This window comes from Brachycentrus maculatus, unplaced genomic scaffold (assembly GCF_059751285.1).
Source record: "Brachycentrus maculatus isolate JH-2025_06_01 unplaced genomic scaffold, ASM5975128v1 h1tg000118l, whole genome shotgun sequence".
In the NCBI taxonomy this organism is placed as follows: Eukaryota; Metazoa; Arthropoda; class Insecta; order Trichoptera; family Brachycentridae; genus Brachycentrus; species Brachycentrus maculatus.
Window position 1 is genome coordinate 450704 of NW_028280871.1, and position 16697 is coordinate 467400.

At 37.6% G+C, this 16697-nt stretch overlaps 1 protein-coding gene across 1 annotated transcript in view; it reads right to left on the bottom strand.

Annotated features, from left to right (window-relative positions):
* LOC148309736 (hemocytin-like) overlaps positions 1-16697 on the bottom strand; it is a 49385-nt gene that overhangs the window by 3332 nt on the left and 29356 nt on the right. Inside the window, exons 44-72 of the mRNA XM_088259562.1 lie at positions 16204-16387; positions 15870-15975; positions 14922-15111; positions 14630-14839; positions 13416-13665; positions 12534-12682; positions 12169-12419; positions 11476-11690; positions 11132-11388; positions 10409-10597; positions 10092-10327; positions 9892-10011; positions 9120-9413; positions 8461-8630; positions 7969-8101; positions 7411-7657; positions 6802-6915; positions 6370-6588; positions 6091-6194; positions 5527-5754; positions 4873-4992; positions 4633-4791; positions 4396-4542; positions 3880-3999; positions 2928-3083; positions 2059-2205; positions 1145-1264; positions 854-1012; positions 631-777 (exon numbers count right to left, since the gene is read on the bottom strand). Coding sequence (XP_088115688.1) covers positions 631-777; positions 854-1012; positions 1145-1264; positions 2059-2205; positions 2928-3083; positions 3880-3999; positions 4396-4542; positions 4633-4791; positions 4873-4992; positions 5527-5754; positions 6091-6194; positions 6370-6588; positions 6802-6915; positions 7411-7657; positions 7969-8101; positions 8461-8630; positions 9120-9413; positions 9892-10011; positions 10092-10327; positions 10409-10597; positions 11132-11388; positions 11476-11690; positions 12169-12419; positions 12534-12682; positions 13416-13665; positions 14630-14839; positions 14922-15111; positions 15870-15975; positions 16204-16387 — 5141 coding nt within the window. The remainder of the gene's footprint in view (positions 1-630; positions 778-853; positions 1013-1144; positions 1265-2058; positions 2206-2927; positions 3084-3879; positions 4000-4395; positions 4543-4632; positions 4792-4872; positions 4993-5526; positions 5755-6090; positions 6195-6369; positions 6589-6801; positions 6916-7410; positions 7658-7968; positions 8102-8460; positions 8631-9119; positions 9414-9891; positions 10012-10091; positions 10328-10408; positions 10598-11131; positions 11389-11475; positions 11691-12168; positions 12420-12533; positions 12683-13415; positions 13666-14629; positions 14840-14921; positions 15112-15869; positions 15976-16203; positions 16388-16697) is intronic.

The window sequence follows — 16697 nt, forward strand, 5'->3', positions numbered from 1 at the left end:
AAAATCATATTTTTTTCTGGTAAATTTATTGGTTGTTCAGAACCCACACATTGTAAAAAGCAAAGCATACACATTTTTTTAACTATGGCCTTTGTTTGGTTTGATAAAGTTTTCAAATTAACACTAATCAATTTACAAAATTACCTACTGTCAAAACTTTTATGTGTATCTGTTAAAAAAAAACGATCAAGACATAAATCATAAAAAATAGATGTGATCATCCATTTATTATGTATTATTTATAATCCTTATGGTGGGGACTGATGAGCGAGCCAAGCGCTTCACCCATAGTCGGAGCGACGTTATGACATTACATTATGACGAAATGCTCCGGTCAGTCTCCACCTTTAAAGACCGAGTTACATAAGCTAGTACGAATACAGGTATGCAACCCTGACAACCCTAGCAAATGTTGCTATTATGCTCTTCTTAATTGCTATTTCTTCCTTTTCCATTTTTTTCCCGTACAGTGATTCACCCTATCCTTCACCCTGCGCTCCCTAACTTATGGCATCTGTATTTCCTCCATTTGCTGAGTGACTAATCTTTCTTTAAAATAAAGATTAATTGTTATGAAAAATACGCATAATGTATTTTTTTCTCTTTTACTCTAAAGTATGTATTAGGTACCTGATAAATGTCTCCATTGACTTTGCAAGCAACAGGAACAATCTTCTTACAGCACTTCCCTTCTACAGGGATCTGCTCCACCACAAACTCCTCCTCCATCAGCTCGGGTATTGAAGGACACGACACACTCACGGCTTGCACTTGAAGCTGAAAATTACACTCAATTAAGACATAATGTTATAACAATGGTTTTAGAATCAGGTAAATATGTCAAGTTTCTCACTGTTCCTGTTTTGTTGAGGCAGAAGAAGTTGGTACAATGATCCGGGGAAGTCCATTCTTCTCCAATCTTCTTTTCCACACCGCCCACTACACAAGCCACGGGAACGCACTCGCCGCAACACACCTTGTCGGGAGTGCCGGAAGGTTTATATTTTGATCCCTAGGGAGCGGAAAACCCAAACATTTATTCTTCAAACATAACAGAAAAAACAATGGTGTATTATAAGTGTATTGCCTTGAACATTGACCATAACAAAAAAAAATAATATGTGAAATAACATGTATGACTTACAATTTTGCATTTTTTCTCGCACTGCTTGATAGTCTTCTGCTTTTCCAAAGAGCCATCTTCCTTTTCAGCACAGACAAAGGACACGCACGGATCTTCGGGAGAAACCCACTTCTCCCCAACCTACAGGATACAACGTAAGTAGAGTTAGAGCCTAAGCTGGATCTAAATCCAACTGAATCGCTTAATCAGACTCAACAAACTGCAAGAATGGGTCTTGCAGAATCAACAAGGTGCAGGTTCTGCATCGAAGATGAGATCCCTGTACACATCCTGTATGAATGTGCCGTTCCGCAACCACTGTGTAAACCTGAGGTTTATAAAAGATATAGGGCTAAAAAGAGCGAGATTAAATTGGGGTGTCCATTACAATAGGTCTTTACAGGTCACAATGACATCGGGACCCATGGCAGAATTTGACCCTTAACCAGAAAGAAAATTGTCATTCTTTAGAAATTTATAAAATAAAGAAAAAACAATGGGTGACAAAGCATTGAAAAAAAAAACTATTTATGGCAGCATTCTTGTTAAAAGTTTGACCTTATAACAAAAAGTCCATACAAAAAGATATTATCCATTTAAAATTACCATCACTCTGTGTGTTTAAAATGAATAAAAACGCAATCTGTTACGCAACGAGTTATGATTATTGCGATTTCCAAAAACAATTTGCAGAAATTTGGATAAACTGCAAAGTTTACACTTTCGTTCATCTATGAAATGCCACTTGGTTTTGTGTTATTTATTAGCACAATTAATTTCAATCTACTGAACTTTTTTTTCATCCTGATCAATATTAGATGAAAAAATATAATTATACTGAATTTGTGTTTTACCTTGGGGCGTTTTTATTGTGTTTGCTGTAATACTCAGTTAGTTTAGCTCAATGGATTGAGTGTCGGAATGAGTAAACAAACCTTGTAAGTTTTTCCGTCCACTTTGCAGGCAACGGGTTTGACTTTCTTGCAGCATGACCCTTGCACTGGTGTCTCCAGCAGCTCAAATTCCTCCCTCATGTTCTGACTTATGGCCGGACAGGAAACTGCCACGGATTGGACTTGAAGCTAAGCAAAAATACATCAATTATTGACAAGTAAAATCATCCACAGAAAAGTGAAATGATTTTGAGAAAAGTGCAAAACTACAATTAAAAAATGAGGTTTTACTTCTTACCCGTATCCGCTCCCAACGGTGCATTGGGCACACCATCGTACAGAAGCCGTGTTACCTTGAGCGTTAAATACACAGAGAATGCGTATTTAACGCTTGAGCGTTAAATACACAAAGAATCAGCCCTGTGCTTCAGATACCAGTCAGGTATATTTATTTTGAATCTCCTGGGAATTGAATCCAGGATCTCCAACGTGGTATTCAACCCGCTAATCACTGCACTATGGAGGTGGAGGTTTCAGTAAATCCAACATGAAAAGGTTTGTGCAAGACAATGGATACGCCACAGAAACAGGCAATTAACCCATATTTTAAGGGACAACCAGTTGTTTTCATTATTTTTAAAAATTACTATCTTACGATCTTACTCCGAATGCCATTCTTTTTATATACTATTGTATCGTGAAAAATCATTCACAACTAAACTGCCGAGAACTGAATACACTGAATACACATCATGATTGTTGATCAAATCAATCACCACTGTTTTGTGCGAGGTCCTAGGACCTCTAAGATCTCTAGAGATTGACTTTTGTATAGATAAGCCAAAGAGGCTGATGATTGTTTATGAACCAGGCAAATCGAGATATGATATATTTTGTAAATTTATACTTACAACTCCATTCTTGTTAAGGCACACATATTTAGTGCAGAAGTCTTTCGATATCCACTCTTCCCCTATCTTCCTTTCCGTGTCAGCTACGACACATGCCACCGGGATACACTCTCCGCAGCACACGTCTGGCTTTACAGAAGGACTGTACTTCCAGCCCTATACACGTAATAACATAATTTAGAAAGCAACAAGTTGTAAAGCAAAACCCCTATCATTTTATTCCAAACTATCATGTATCCAACATTTTGAGTGTGTCCAAATACTTGTTCACAAAATCTGGATTATCTCCAATTACAGGAGTTATTTTCATATTATTTTTTGACATCTCATCAAAGATGAAGAAGAATATGGAAGTCTGGGCATTTACGGGGCTTACGACCGTCATAGGCTGGTTTAAGTGATCACTTTACACACGTGTAACATTCACCAATTCTACCCATTATTGACAACCACACTACTCAAATTCTTGGAAGTTCCATATATATGAACCAATTTAGAAACTTTGTTCTTGAATCACTAGAACTTCACTAGAGACATCTATTGGTGAGATGTAAAGAAGCTTTTTACATCTCACCAATAGATGTCTCTAGTGAAGTTCTAGTGATTCAAGAACAAAGTTTCTAAATTGGTTCATATATATGGAACTTCCAAGAATTTGAGTAGTGTGGGTTGTCAATAATGGGTAGAATTGGTGAATGTTACACGTGTGTAAAGTGATCACTTAAACCAGCCTATGACGGTCGTAAGCCCCGTAAATGCCCAGACTTCCATATTCTTCTTCATCTTTGATGAGATGTCAAAGAATGATATTTTTTGTTTTGACTGGCGCGGATGTCTCGACTCACACGTGCATGTCGTGAAAAAGGGTCTTGCCCTTTCTCTATTACTCGTTATGCGAAATGTCGATCGTTAAGGGAGCAACTTTTTCACATTTTTTTTCTCATTAGCTCACCTGTTTGCATTGCTTTTCACATTGTCTGACAGACAACTGTTTTTCCAACAAACCATCTTCTTTAGAAATACAGGCGTAAGAAATGCACGGATCTGAATCAGACTTCCATTTTTCTCCAACCTGGAAATGAAAGTTAGTTGCGCATCAAAGACTTGCTATCTACCTATTACTATTACCCAGTTGGCACACGGTTATATGACACCTTTGGTAATTCCCACTGCGCATTTGACACAAAATTTGTGCAGGACCTCAGCAGCTCGGCACCCAATGTTCAAACCTCAATTCCTTTAAATCATGTGTTGCCATTGTAATGGTTTTATCTTAGCAAATACTATTATTGATGAAAAAATATCCTTTCCACATATATGATGAAAATCGTGTTGGTTATTTGGAAAATTATATCTGTTTGTTCACCAAATCATTTTGATATTTGAATTTTTTTTAATGATTTAATCACAGTGAAAGACTGGCGCTGTATAAATTATCCAAAATACATGACTTTCTTTGGTTTATTACCTTATAGATTTTATCGTCTACTTTACAAGCGATTGGTTTTACTGTTTTGCAGCATTTCCCTTCAACGGGAGTCTCTTCAATCTCAAATTCTTCTTTCATGTACCTACTAATGGTCGGACAAGATACCCCCATCGATTGCACTTGAAGCTGAAAATAAAGCAGATTTTGAAATAAATAATTACATATGAGGAGTTGAAAAGTGTTGAATGATGAGGGTGTTTGTATATTTTTAGTTACCGTTCCATTTTTGTTGAGACAGAGGAAGTCGGTACAGAAATCTTTGGAAGTCCATTTCTCCCCGATTTTGTATTCTTTGCCGTTAACGACGCAGGAATGTGGGACACATTCTCCGCAGCAAACCTTCTCAGGACTAGGAGAAGGAGCGTACTTCCAGCCCTGAAACGTTAAATCAGTAAATGATATTCAAAAACATTATAAATGTTTAATTAAACATAGCGAGAGGTTTTTTAAGTTTACCTGTTTACAATTTTTATCACACTGTTTGACAATGGTTTTCTTTTCAAGAGTGCCATCTTCTTTTTCGGAACACTTGTAAAGTTCACACGGGTTTGTGTCTGATTTCCATTCTTCCTTGATCTAAAACAAGAAATTAATCCATTAATGTTACGTGTGTCACTGCACAAAACGACTCCCCCAAAAGTTAGTCAGAATCCAAATATTGAATAATTTTAGAATGCATAATCATCCTTTGTAAGTGAGAAGAGTTTTTAGAAGGAACGATGTATATATTAAAACTTTGGATATTACAATACGTAACTTAACTAATTGGAATGATTTTACTAGCTCAAATGAAGTACAGTATATCCACCTCTGTAATATAGTGGTTTGCGCATTTAGATACAATACTGGAGGGTTAAAATAAATCAAAATAATTTCTCGTATTAAATTTATTTGATATCACCCTGATCATTGATATCCTGGAAGGCCAACCTTGGAAGGAATTATTAAGTTTTGATACACTTAATCGAATTTAGTCAACCCGCAAGTTTAACAATATATTTGATAGTGTAACACCTACTAGCGTAAGCTATAAAAAGTTATAAAAATTACCTAACAAATCTACTAAAATTTTATTATATTGATGCATAGTTATTTTAAATATTGACTTACCTTGTACACCTTTCCATTATATTTGCAGGCGGAGTATTTGGGCTTCGGGCAGCAAGTGAAGGGAATACCGACTGACTCCGTGACAAAATCTTCAGATTCCTGAATAGCCGGACATTGCGTTACGGAGCAAACAGCTCGGAGGATGGTGTCGGTTTTGGTAGCTTGAGATCCGCCAACCTTCTTGCACACACAAGAACGGCAGGGGCCATCTTGCCACGTCGAACCCATCTAGAAACATAGGTAAAATAGAGATATACAGACTTAATATAGATATCATTGTATGTAATATAAAGAAGATTGCACAGGATGATTTTTATGGATTACACCATCGACCTTTCACATATTGTTTGAGTTTTGGTATCAGATTGTTAGCCGAGTACCAGAAAATGTAACATTTGGACATCCTGCTTTTTTCTCTTCACCTTACTTTAACCACATTAATGTTAATTTTTAAATCACATACTTCCCATTATATTTTTCAAGTGAGGCATCAATGCCTTTTTAAATGGGCCCACACTAATTATAGCAATATTATGCACTTGTTTTATACAATTTGTGACTTACAGCTTTGGGAATGGTCTCAACTTGCGAGGGCAGTTTCTTGGTTTCACCACCCAAGGGAGAAGCTTCATACTCCATGTCGTACAAACACTTGTCTTTAGGTGGTTCTGCAGATTAAAAATTAAATTATATAAAAATAATAAATAGGCAACCCTGCCAGACAAAATGGTCACTTCAACTCCTTTAAGTTGAATAAAAAAATGTTTATACGCTCAACATATTATCATCTCAACATGAAAAGATTTATAGTTTTTTCCCGTTTTTGGATGATTTTAGATTTACCGCAAGTGTAGATGGGGCAGCACGCCTTTTCCTTGTGGTTGGGTCGGGGCTTGTAGTGCGCGGGGCACTTGGGTGGCTCGGGACACCTCTCCGGCTTGCAGACTAGATGCGCCTGCGGACAGCAGCCCGAGGAGTCCACCACGCGCTCCATCCCCGGTTCCAGCATCTCCACATCATTGGTCGCTTCTACGGATTCGCATTCATCTACAGGCTTGCAGTCTGGGAAAAAAAAGATTTTTCGGACATCTGATATATTTTATCATGTTGTCTACAAATTATAAGTAAAGATTTGAACAGTAAAACCTTCACAAAATAACGTATTAATACATATTCAGTATAGATCTTTAACACACTTTAAAATTTAGCTTAGGCAAACCTATTTTTTTAGTATCCCCGTCATTTTATCGATTCAAATTATTTAAAAAAACTCACGGCAAACAAAAGTAGGACATCTGGTGGCTACGGTCTCTAGTTTCAAGATTTGGCCAAATCCGCATTCTATTTTGATGGGTTCATCGCAATGCGGCATGTCTGTCGGCTCGGGAACTGGAAAAATCAATGAAAATAAGTCTGCCTCTTGACATAAATTTATTATATTTCACAATTGAAATTTTATCAATAATGCCATCATAAATACCATTAACAATATAAATAATTTATCTCTAGATATCTCATAGATATCTCACTTTGAGTGCATTCACTTTCACGTCTTTCTTTTACATTTCCCAAACATTTGTGCTGGTACCAAGACGCTGCTGATAAATTTTATGAATAAGAAAGTATTCAAAATGCCTACTAATGAAAAATTTCACAGTAAAAACTTTCGACCGCTATCTATGGATTGTGTGAAAGCTTTACCTACTCGATAATATAAAAATGGATAAAAAGTCACCGTGAGAGTAAACATTAATCATGCCAACTCAAAAAATAACATGTTCTACTCTAGGATGTGATGTGAACATGGGTCCATTTATCTAATAAAACTAAAGAAAAACACTTAGGTCCAATGATGAGATCCGGAATAGGCAGTAACTTCCTCACCGCACACAAATTCTGGACAGCACTGTCCGGACGGCTTAGCAATCTGCTGCGCCTTGAGCCCGGGTGGGCACGCAGAGGCCTGCGCACAGGAGCTAGTGACGCACGTGACTCCGCTCTTCTTGCCGCCCCTCTTGCCGCACGAGCATGTGGTACACTCGTCTACTTGCCACGTGTCGCCGGCGTAGTGGCCTGCCGAGTCGCATGGGAAGCATTCGCCATGTGGGATGCATGTACCATTGACGATAACCTGGAAAAGGAGATTTTTTAAATCATTCTTATATTTTCTGCGCACAGCGATAGTGGTGCGTTCCAAACTATAAGACCAATGTGAATGCCTTAATGAACAGACGCTCAATAGATGCTTGATTTGAGATACACGGAATTGCCATTAGGTGTTTAAATGAGACAGTGTTCATAGTATGGTGCAATATATATGCATGGTGAGTAATCCAAACAAAACTCAATATAAGTGGAATGATTTTCTATGCAATTTTTCTGATCTTCGAGAGTAAAAAAGTAAAATTGTCCTGAAATAGCATATTTCAACAAAGAGTTTACCTTTCCTTCAGGACAGAAGCAGCCTTCGGTGCGGGGAAGGGTGCAGAGAGTCGGTTTAGTGGTGTACTTCTCATAGTTATCACATGTTATTTGACATCCCAAACCGCATGCTTTGTAAATCAAGTTGTTTTCACTAAAACACAGTATTTATCTGCTGTTAAATTTACATATTTATAATAAATACTCAAGTACACATAAGATTTTCAAGAAAACTGTAAAAAGTAATTAAAATCAACCAGAAGGAGATAAAATAGTCCATTCAAGTTATCTGTGAATAACAAAAAAAAAGGTAAACAATAAATGTACCCAGGATAGACCCCTGAGGGATACCAAAGTATAAAAATGCTCTGAAGCGAATAGACTGTAGGACACATTTTAAGTTTTCCATAAAATAAACATAATCAGATAAAAGAAATATATTTATTGATCGGAAATATTATAAGTTCGAATGATAAACACAGTGATCATGGGGTCTCCATGGATGATACGCACCATTTGTAAGGGCAGAAGTCCTTCCTTCTCCAGTCGAGGCAGATGCCAGCGCGCTCACACTGGCGGGCGTACGCCTCCAGACTGACACACAGTCCCAGCTGCTTGTGCGTGGAGCACAGGTCCTGCTGGCAAGATGACAGGAACGGAGTGGGATCCACCACCGGGTGACACTGTGAGACAGAATGCTACCTTCACTTCCACATTTCAACATTGCTACTCACTTCCATATTTCAACATTACAATGAAATAAACAATACCTTGCAAGCTGATCACAATAATAAGAAATTAATCATAATATCACTATTCTCTTTTTTAAATTTGCACTTTTATTGCAATTTCTGCAAAATTATTGTTCTTCATTTATACTAATAATTTAACATAGCCTAGTTATTCTTTTCATACACCATTTGTCTCGACTATAAAGTTAGTAATTTGTCTCTGGACTTGGTGAATTCCATAGAAATCTTCACAACAGATAGATTAATCATTGTTAATATTGTGATTATTTCTATGGATTTTAACCATAGATTTTTACTGACTATTCAAGATTGGGAAGATGTGGATTTGCTACCAATATTTTAATTAAACTATTTATTTCATAAATAAAATACATGTATAGTTTTAATAATGAGCAGCGACGATTGAGATTCAATCCTTACCTTTCCAAACTTGAAGTCATCCATTAATTTGAAGCAGGGATCCTGGTCAGGTGGAAGAGGCCAGCACTCATCCTTGGGTTTCTCCACACAGTTGTCTTCTTGGATGTCCAGTCCGGCGAGCTCCTCAGGAGGCGCCCTCCAGCCCAGCCCGAACTTACGCACAGCCTCCGGGCTGTCGCCGACATCGTTGTCCGGGTCTCCGTCACAGTTCCCGCAGAGCCCTTCTGTCTTATTACCGTATAGAGTAGATGGCACTTTGATTGTGAAAGCCATATTGTGGAATATGGAGGCTACCTGAGTGTTAAAACAATTATAATTAAGCAAAATAAATGCAATAAGTGCCTAGAATAAATAATAGGTTTCTATAACTAATTTTAGCGGTTCGGTGGTTCCTTTCATGAGGAATGTGGAAATAAGGCAAAGATACAGCAACCCATGGTCACAACTATTAATAAGAAAAGGCGATTAAGGTAACCTAGGCCAGGCCGTGTACTCCTCATGCCTGCCGAGGGTCAAGTTTGGTTCTTTTACAGGGTTTCCACCTCTGAGGACGTTCCACTGCTGAAGTCATTAATTAGCAGTTATGATCTGAACTATGGCACTCAGGCCTGATCTGGAAGGAAGCAGAGGAACTGGCACCCAACAGGAGATGCTAGAGGCAGTGTGCGGACTCTATATGGTCCACGTAGGAAGCGAATATGTTTTAAGAAATATAAAATCTTGTAATATGGACATTTATGCATCCCATATTTAAAATAAAAAATATACTAACCTCTAGCTGAATGGAAGGTATCAACAAAGTTACGTCATTTCCGGAAATTTCTTGAAGATGAAGCCATTTATTGATAACCGGGTAGTGACGCACCTTAATTCCATCCAGTGTTGTCACAAGCTATAAAAAGAAATGAAAAAATAAAGAGTCGATAATTATAATAAAATGAAGAAAAAAAAAGTTTTTACTTCTTCACTCACTTCATCATCAATTTTTTGTATATGCAACGTGTGTTCATCATAGACAATGTGAAGTGCCACAGTGCAAATGGCATCGGGGTTATTGGGACATTCCCCATTGGTGACAAATACTTGGAAAGCGTGTTTGCCAGAATCTGACTTGTCCCTGGATGCAATATAGGTGCAGTTTCCATTGAATGTAAAGTTACGCCTATCGTAAGTTACGAACTGTGGTTTCCCAAATCCATCGCAAACACCTGAAATAAACAGAGATCATCACAATGATTATTCTTATAAGCGTATGTTAGACTATTTAATTTTGTTGAGTTTGATCTTACAATCTCGGCACTCTGTTGGAGGTATACAGTTTTCTCCCTTTCGCACGAGACCCTCGGGACAGAAGCATCCGGAGAAGCAGACTCCCGGAGTGGTGGGACAGGGGTCGTCTTCTTGCAAGGAGCTGCAGGAAAGTTCACACCGCCGTCGGAAGCAGTCGTAATGGACAAGTGGGGCGGGACATGTTGCCGCTAATCAAACACAAACAATTGACAATGTTGTAGGGAGTTTCAGTTCAAATTTATAAAGTTCACAATTTGAAAACATAACTAATTTAAAAAATATATTTTTAAATTTTGAAATATGCAAACAAAACAAATTCTCCATTTAAGCCTTAAACAAGATGAAATATTTATTCTTTTTATGAAATCATTTTGAAACTAACTTTTATATTGTATATAATAACTCTCATTCTCCAATACAAGCATTCAAAATTTGTCCCCACTTTATCATTTAACTATACCAAATGATAATTTTCTTTGTGAATATTTCTATAGATGTCAGTATGTAGTATGAAGAATTACCTACGATTGAAGCTAACAATCATTAAGGTGTCAACACTGAATCCAGAGAAATTGAGGTTTAAATTTAGGATACCACGAAGTGTACCAAATGCGCATGGGGCATTACAAATGTTGTCATAGATTATGTGCCAGCCACTGGTAAAGAGTTAAATTTGTATTGTAATTTTGTCACTTTGTACATTTAATGGTTTTCAAACTTACGGCAGCCTATTTCTGCTCTCCATCCTTGTATGTTGACGGTCTGATCTGCAGCTTGACAGCTAGTAACAAAGGTCTGCAGGGCTTCACACAAGCATCCCTTACTCTTACTGTTGGTGGGCAGAACAGAGCCCTTAGCAACCTCCGATCCTTTTGATTGCTCTCCGGCATTCTGCATGCACTCACACACGGCCTCCAAACAGCGGGATCGACTCTTATCCAGGTCCAAGGATGATGCACAGCCGGAGAACATCTTAGAGCTGGAAAGGAGAGTTTTTTTTACTGTTTGCATTTTCAACTGATGTGACATTTATTTGTGATGAATTCACGGGCTTTCTAAATCTTACCTTATAACTTTACACATCTCCCAAGCTTCATTCTGTAAGTTAATAGGACACGCGCGAGCTTCGCATACTTCAGGGCTGTCCTTATGTGCCCAACTGTCTCCGAACTCCTCGGTGGACCGTGCAGGAGATCCATCGGGTTTCCTTCTATCGTCAGTTGGTTCAGCATTAAAGAATCCACACAAACCATCTACTCTTCCAAACAGTTTTCCAGCCACCTGCAACAATTACAAATTTTAAAAATCTACAATAGATTACTCTATCTCTCAGAAGAATGTGCGACAAAACGATGTAAGATAGATGTTTGAATAGTGAAATAAGGAAGGAATGCAAAGCTGAGATAAGCATTATCGATAAAATTAAGAAAGGTGTGTTGAGATGGTTTGGACATGTAACAAATTTATGAAGCAAATGTAATTGTAAAAAGGAGCAGAGGAAGACCGAGAAAAACATGGCACAATCAGGTATGCCAAGTACAAGAAAGTGGTCAGGTAAGGAGTCGTAACAATTGGCGGGTATGTATGAGGAGATGCATAAACGTGGAAGAGGCGAAGAATGTTTGCAAAGACAGAGTGGTGTGGCGTTCTATTCTCTCTGCCTACCCCTGCGGAGAAGCGGCGTGATGGTTAGTTAGTTAATTAGTTAGATTACTCTATTATCTGCAAGTAAAAATTATTTATTATAAAGATATCTTACCCCGACCCGTATATTTTTCTTGTTATCATACGTCACCCAGAAGCCATATTTGGTCGAGATATAGAAGAGAGTCTCTCCAAGACGAGAGATAGCGAATGTCTGCGTTTGGAAACCAATCTTCCTGGTCTGGTCAACAGTGTAAAGGTAACCATTGTATTCCACAGTCAGGTCCGGACGGAAGCGCACTTGGTCCTGCCCTTGTGAGATCAACAGCTCGTTGACGCAAGAGTCCTTGGTGCAATTCTTCTGAACTGTAAATATACATAGTATAAAAAATTCCACATTGGCTAGGGATTGCTATATCAAATTGTCTTATTTTATGATATAGATAGAAAATAAATTGTATAGATTGCAATGATAATTACTGGTCACATCCCAGGTGTTCATCTCAGCATCCCGAGCAAGGATGTGATTGCAAATATCATACTGGAACTCTGTGCCATCAAATGTGTTGAAAATGCGACAGGTTACATTGCATACTGCATCACGGCGAGCAGGTGGCATGCATGAGTATCTATAAAAAAATCACTAATTTAAGAAAATATTTATTTTAGCATTTATGAACCAAGCCGGCTGTCATAATTTATTCATCCCAAAAAAACATATTTTCCAAGACATAAATAATTGTCAAACTAATTTTACAACCAACCTGAGCAAACATCTATTGCTTTCTATTCCTTACCTTCAAAAAAAGAATAGAAATATAAAAATATTTATGATTTAGTATGATAAAAGTAGGTACCTATACTTTACATTAAAAATAAATAAATTTTAAATGGTTATGTTGGCAAAATTGTTGAACTAATGAGTTCCATTTTCAAATGTACATAGAAATCTACCATTTTCCAAAAGAAAAGGTGAGGCCAAATCAAGAACATAAGAAAAAAGTTAATGTGAATGACAGACCGATCTAAGGGCAACAGATCACATATTTATTTTTGTTTATTTTGTTTTTTGGATCACTCGGTAATTACGCTAATCAGTGCACAAATTTAATTATGCATTTCTAGCTTCTGATATAATTGACATCAAGAACTATAATATGGAAAGTAGTATAAACCAGATAAAGAATCAAATACTCATTGGCCATATGCATAGAATCTGTATTCCACTGGAAGTATAAGAAGCAGATGTAATGGGGTCAAATTCACAAGTTATATTACAAAGATTAAAGTCGCTGACTGTTATAGATTGATGGTTAAAACCATTTATAATAGATAATATATGTAATACAGTGTATATCTTACTTGGGACAGTCGTACTCGTCCACCTCATCATTATCCATGGATATGATGTACTCCGGTGGGCAGCGGGGGGCGGGGCAAGGAGGGAGGGTGGGTTTAGCTCCCGGTTTGCTGAAGAGGGGCGGAGGGGGTCGAGCAGAGAGACAGCGCCATTCTACACATTCCTTGGTAGCAGGAGGCTCAGCATTCACCGGTTTGGCCAGGGTCTGACGCTGGAGGGCCATTTTGGCAGGGCGGAAACCAGTCTTGGTTCCTGCAAACCCAAAAAAGGCATATTTTTTTACTCATCCGCTGTATCCAAGTCTAACTCGTACCTAACACTACAAGCAGTGTATACATATTATGAGTATTACTTTATTTGTAGTGTAAATTTAGTAACATAATAAAATAAGGCACTCAAAAATTCTACATTAAAATAGATTAACTAACTAACTAACCATCACGCCGCTTCTCCGCAGGGGTAGGCAGAGAGAATCGAACGCCACACCACTCTGTCTTTGCAAACATTCTTTGCCTCTTCTACATTCATGCATCTCCTCATACATACCCGACGATTATTACGACTCCTGACCCGGCCGCTTTCAAGTATTTGACATACCTGATTGTGCCAAGTTTTCCTCGGTCGTCCTCTGCTTCTTTTTCCAACTACATTCGCTCCATAAATTTGTTTAACCGTTCTTTCTTCACTCATACGCTCCACATGTCCAAACCATCTCAACACACCTTTCTTAATTTTATCGATAATGCTTATCTCAGCCTTACATTCTTTCCTTATTTCATCATTCGAACATCTATCAAACATCGTTTTGCCACACATTCGTCTGAGGGATCGCATTTCGACTGCATTCAGTCTGCTTTCATCCTTCTTTTGCCAACTCCATGCTTCGCTTCCATACATAAGGGTTGGAACCAGAACTCCATTGTGTACTGCCAGTTTAGCTTCCGCTGATAGATTTTTATTTGCTAAAACTGATTTTAGTGCACCATTCACTTAAAATAGATTAGATACAATATATACTAGTTCAGGGTGATATTAAACTTATATTAGTGAAAAAAATTGCCACTCATTAATTTTAATGCAGTGTAATAATTAACTACAGGACTGATTACCTTGTCTTTCAATAATTAACACTCGGGGTAACACTGTGTTAATGCGATGCAGCGCTTTATGCACTATATGTATAAGCATTACAAAAAGAAGGTAAGAATATAATTACCTCCTTTAGTCCCACTTGAAGAACCTCCTTTAGTGCCTCCCTTGAAGTATTTTAGGTATCCTTTCCGGGCAGATTTGGTAGGCTGTGCAAACAGGGAGTCCGTGGCCACCTGACCCTCGCTCGTCAACTCCAGGTTCTTGAAGGAAGGCTTCTTTTCCACAACTTTATAACCTTTGGGACAACTTGGGACAGGGCAGCCTGCTTCCATTACTGAAAATAATAACCATCAAGATTATAAATATTGGAAAACAATAAAAGAAAACTTTTATAAAAAAAATTGCAATGTTCTAACCTTCCGTTACTGATACAGTAGTAGGCAGAGGTGTGGTAGCGCAATCTACTTCATCATCAGGGCAGTCTTGAAGCCCGTCACACCAGGATTCTTCCGGAATGCAAACTTCACTGGTTGGACAAGCTCGCTTACCAGTGGGACAAGGGACACAATCACACCGGCAATTTTTTCCCATGTGTCTTACTAAACCCTGAAGCAAAAAAAGAGTATCATTAATATCCTGACAAGTGAGTTCTTACAAACTAAACTTTATTTATTGATTGGTTTGGTGTTTAATTTGTAGAACTCCATTTTAATTTATGTATTAATTTTAAATCAAACACAGATTTTTTGAGTCTACTAAGTTGTATTTTATTAACAAAAACACATAATTACTGTACATCATCTCTCTCTATGTAAACGCTTGCATGATGCGTTATTGATAAGCTAATAATTACATCTACATATATAAATTCTTAAAAATAATAATACCAACAATTGTATTAAGCTTTAAAATATTAATTCTCTAAAATATGGCCATGTCAATAAATTCTTCCTTTCCCAGAAAATAAATATAAGGGTACGAGTACATACCTACATCCCCCATTAGCTACTGTTGTCTCCCATAAATTATTGCTGCACGTGTTAAAACTGTCACTTAGAATTGTATAGCTACATAAGGACCGTAGTCCATTTGATCTTCACATTCGTTTGATAATGCCCTTACAAGGCGAAACAATTGTCACAATATAATTTTTTATGTGTTTTTGTTAATAAAATACAACTTAGTAGACTCAAAAAATCTGTGTTTGATTTAAAATTAATACATAAACTAAACTTTATTTGAATTGCAATTTCGATATCCGGGTTTCGATATTCCCATCTTAATATACTTTCCCATCTTTGTTGAAATATCAAAGAGGCCCATTTGATTCGTAATTCAAAATATTATTATGTATTTCTTCTTACATGACTGCACTTGGGACACATCTTTTTCTCACAAGAAGGAATACCGCGTAGTGTGCATGTGCACGTTTCGCAGTCTTCTGTCATATAAGTAGCTCCGACTGCATACCTAAATGTAAGTACAGAATTAATATTATATGGTCAGCATACTTAAAAATAAACAATAAATTTATATTTTAGTTTTTTTTTGGATTATGATGCTGCACTGATTTTGACGCTGTATCCAACATCTGGGTTGATGTTAAATTGATATCCGAAATACAGCTGAGAAAAGCCAATGATACAAAATTGCTATCAGCACCTGAAATGCAGTGAAAAATCTAAGAAGGTGACATACGGTATGTGTCCAACAAGGCAAGGGCAACGAGCTTGTGGCACGCACTGCTGACCATCATACATCAGGGGACTTTCACAGTCACAACCATCAAGGGGTAGCTCCACTCCCTGGCATGTAATACATCCAGGCTCTGATATCTCCATTTCGGGTCCTATTGTGAAAGTGGGAATTTCTTCTTGCTCCACTGAAAACAAACAAATAATCGATTTTAACTGTGGATAAGGTTTTGTTGAGGGGTGATTTTCTTTTCCCTCTTTATGAGAATGAAAAATTAAGAACTTATTCTGACATTAACCATATTTAGAACGAACACTGCCGGAGTAAACATAAATATTTTGTCCCAAAGAAACTTGTGCCCATTAGTGGTGTCCAAGTGAACGAGCTAGCATGGGTATGCAACCTTAAGCGCCCTAGCCATAACCGCCTCTCTCCATTTCCAAACATTTCTGCTCTATTTTCATATACAACTTGCGGTAATGTCCTTCACCCTGAAC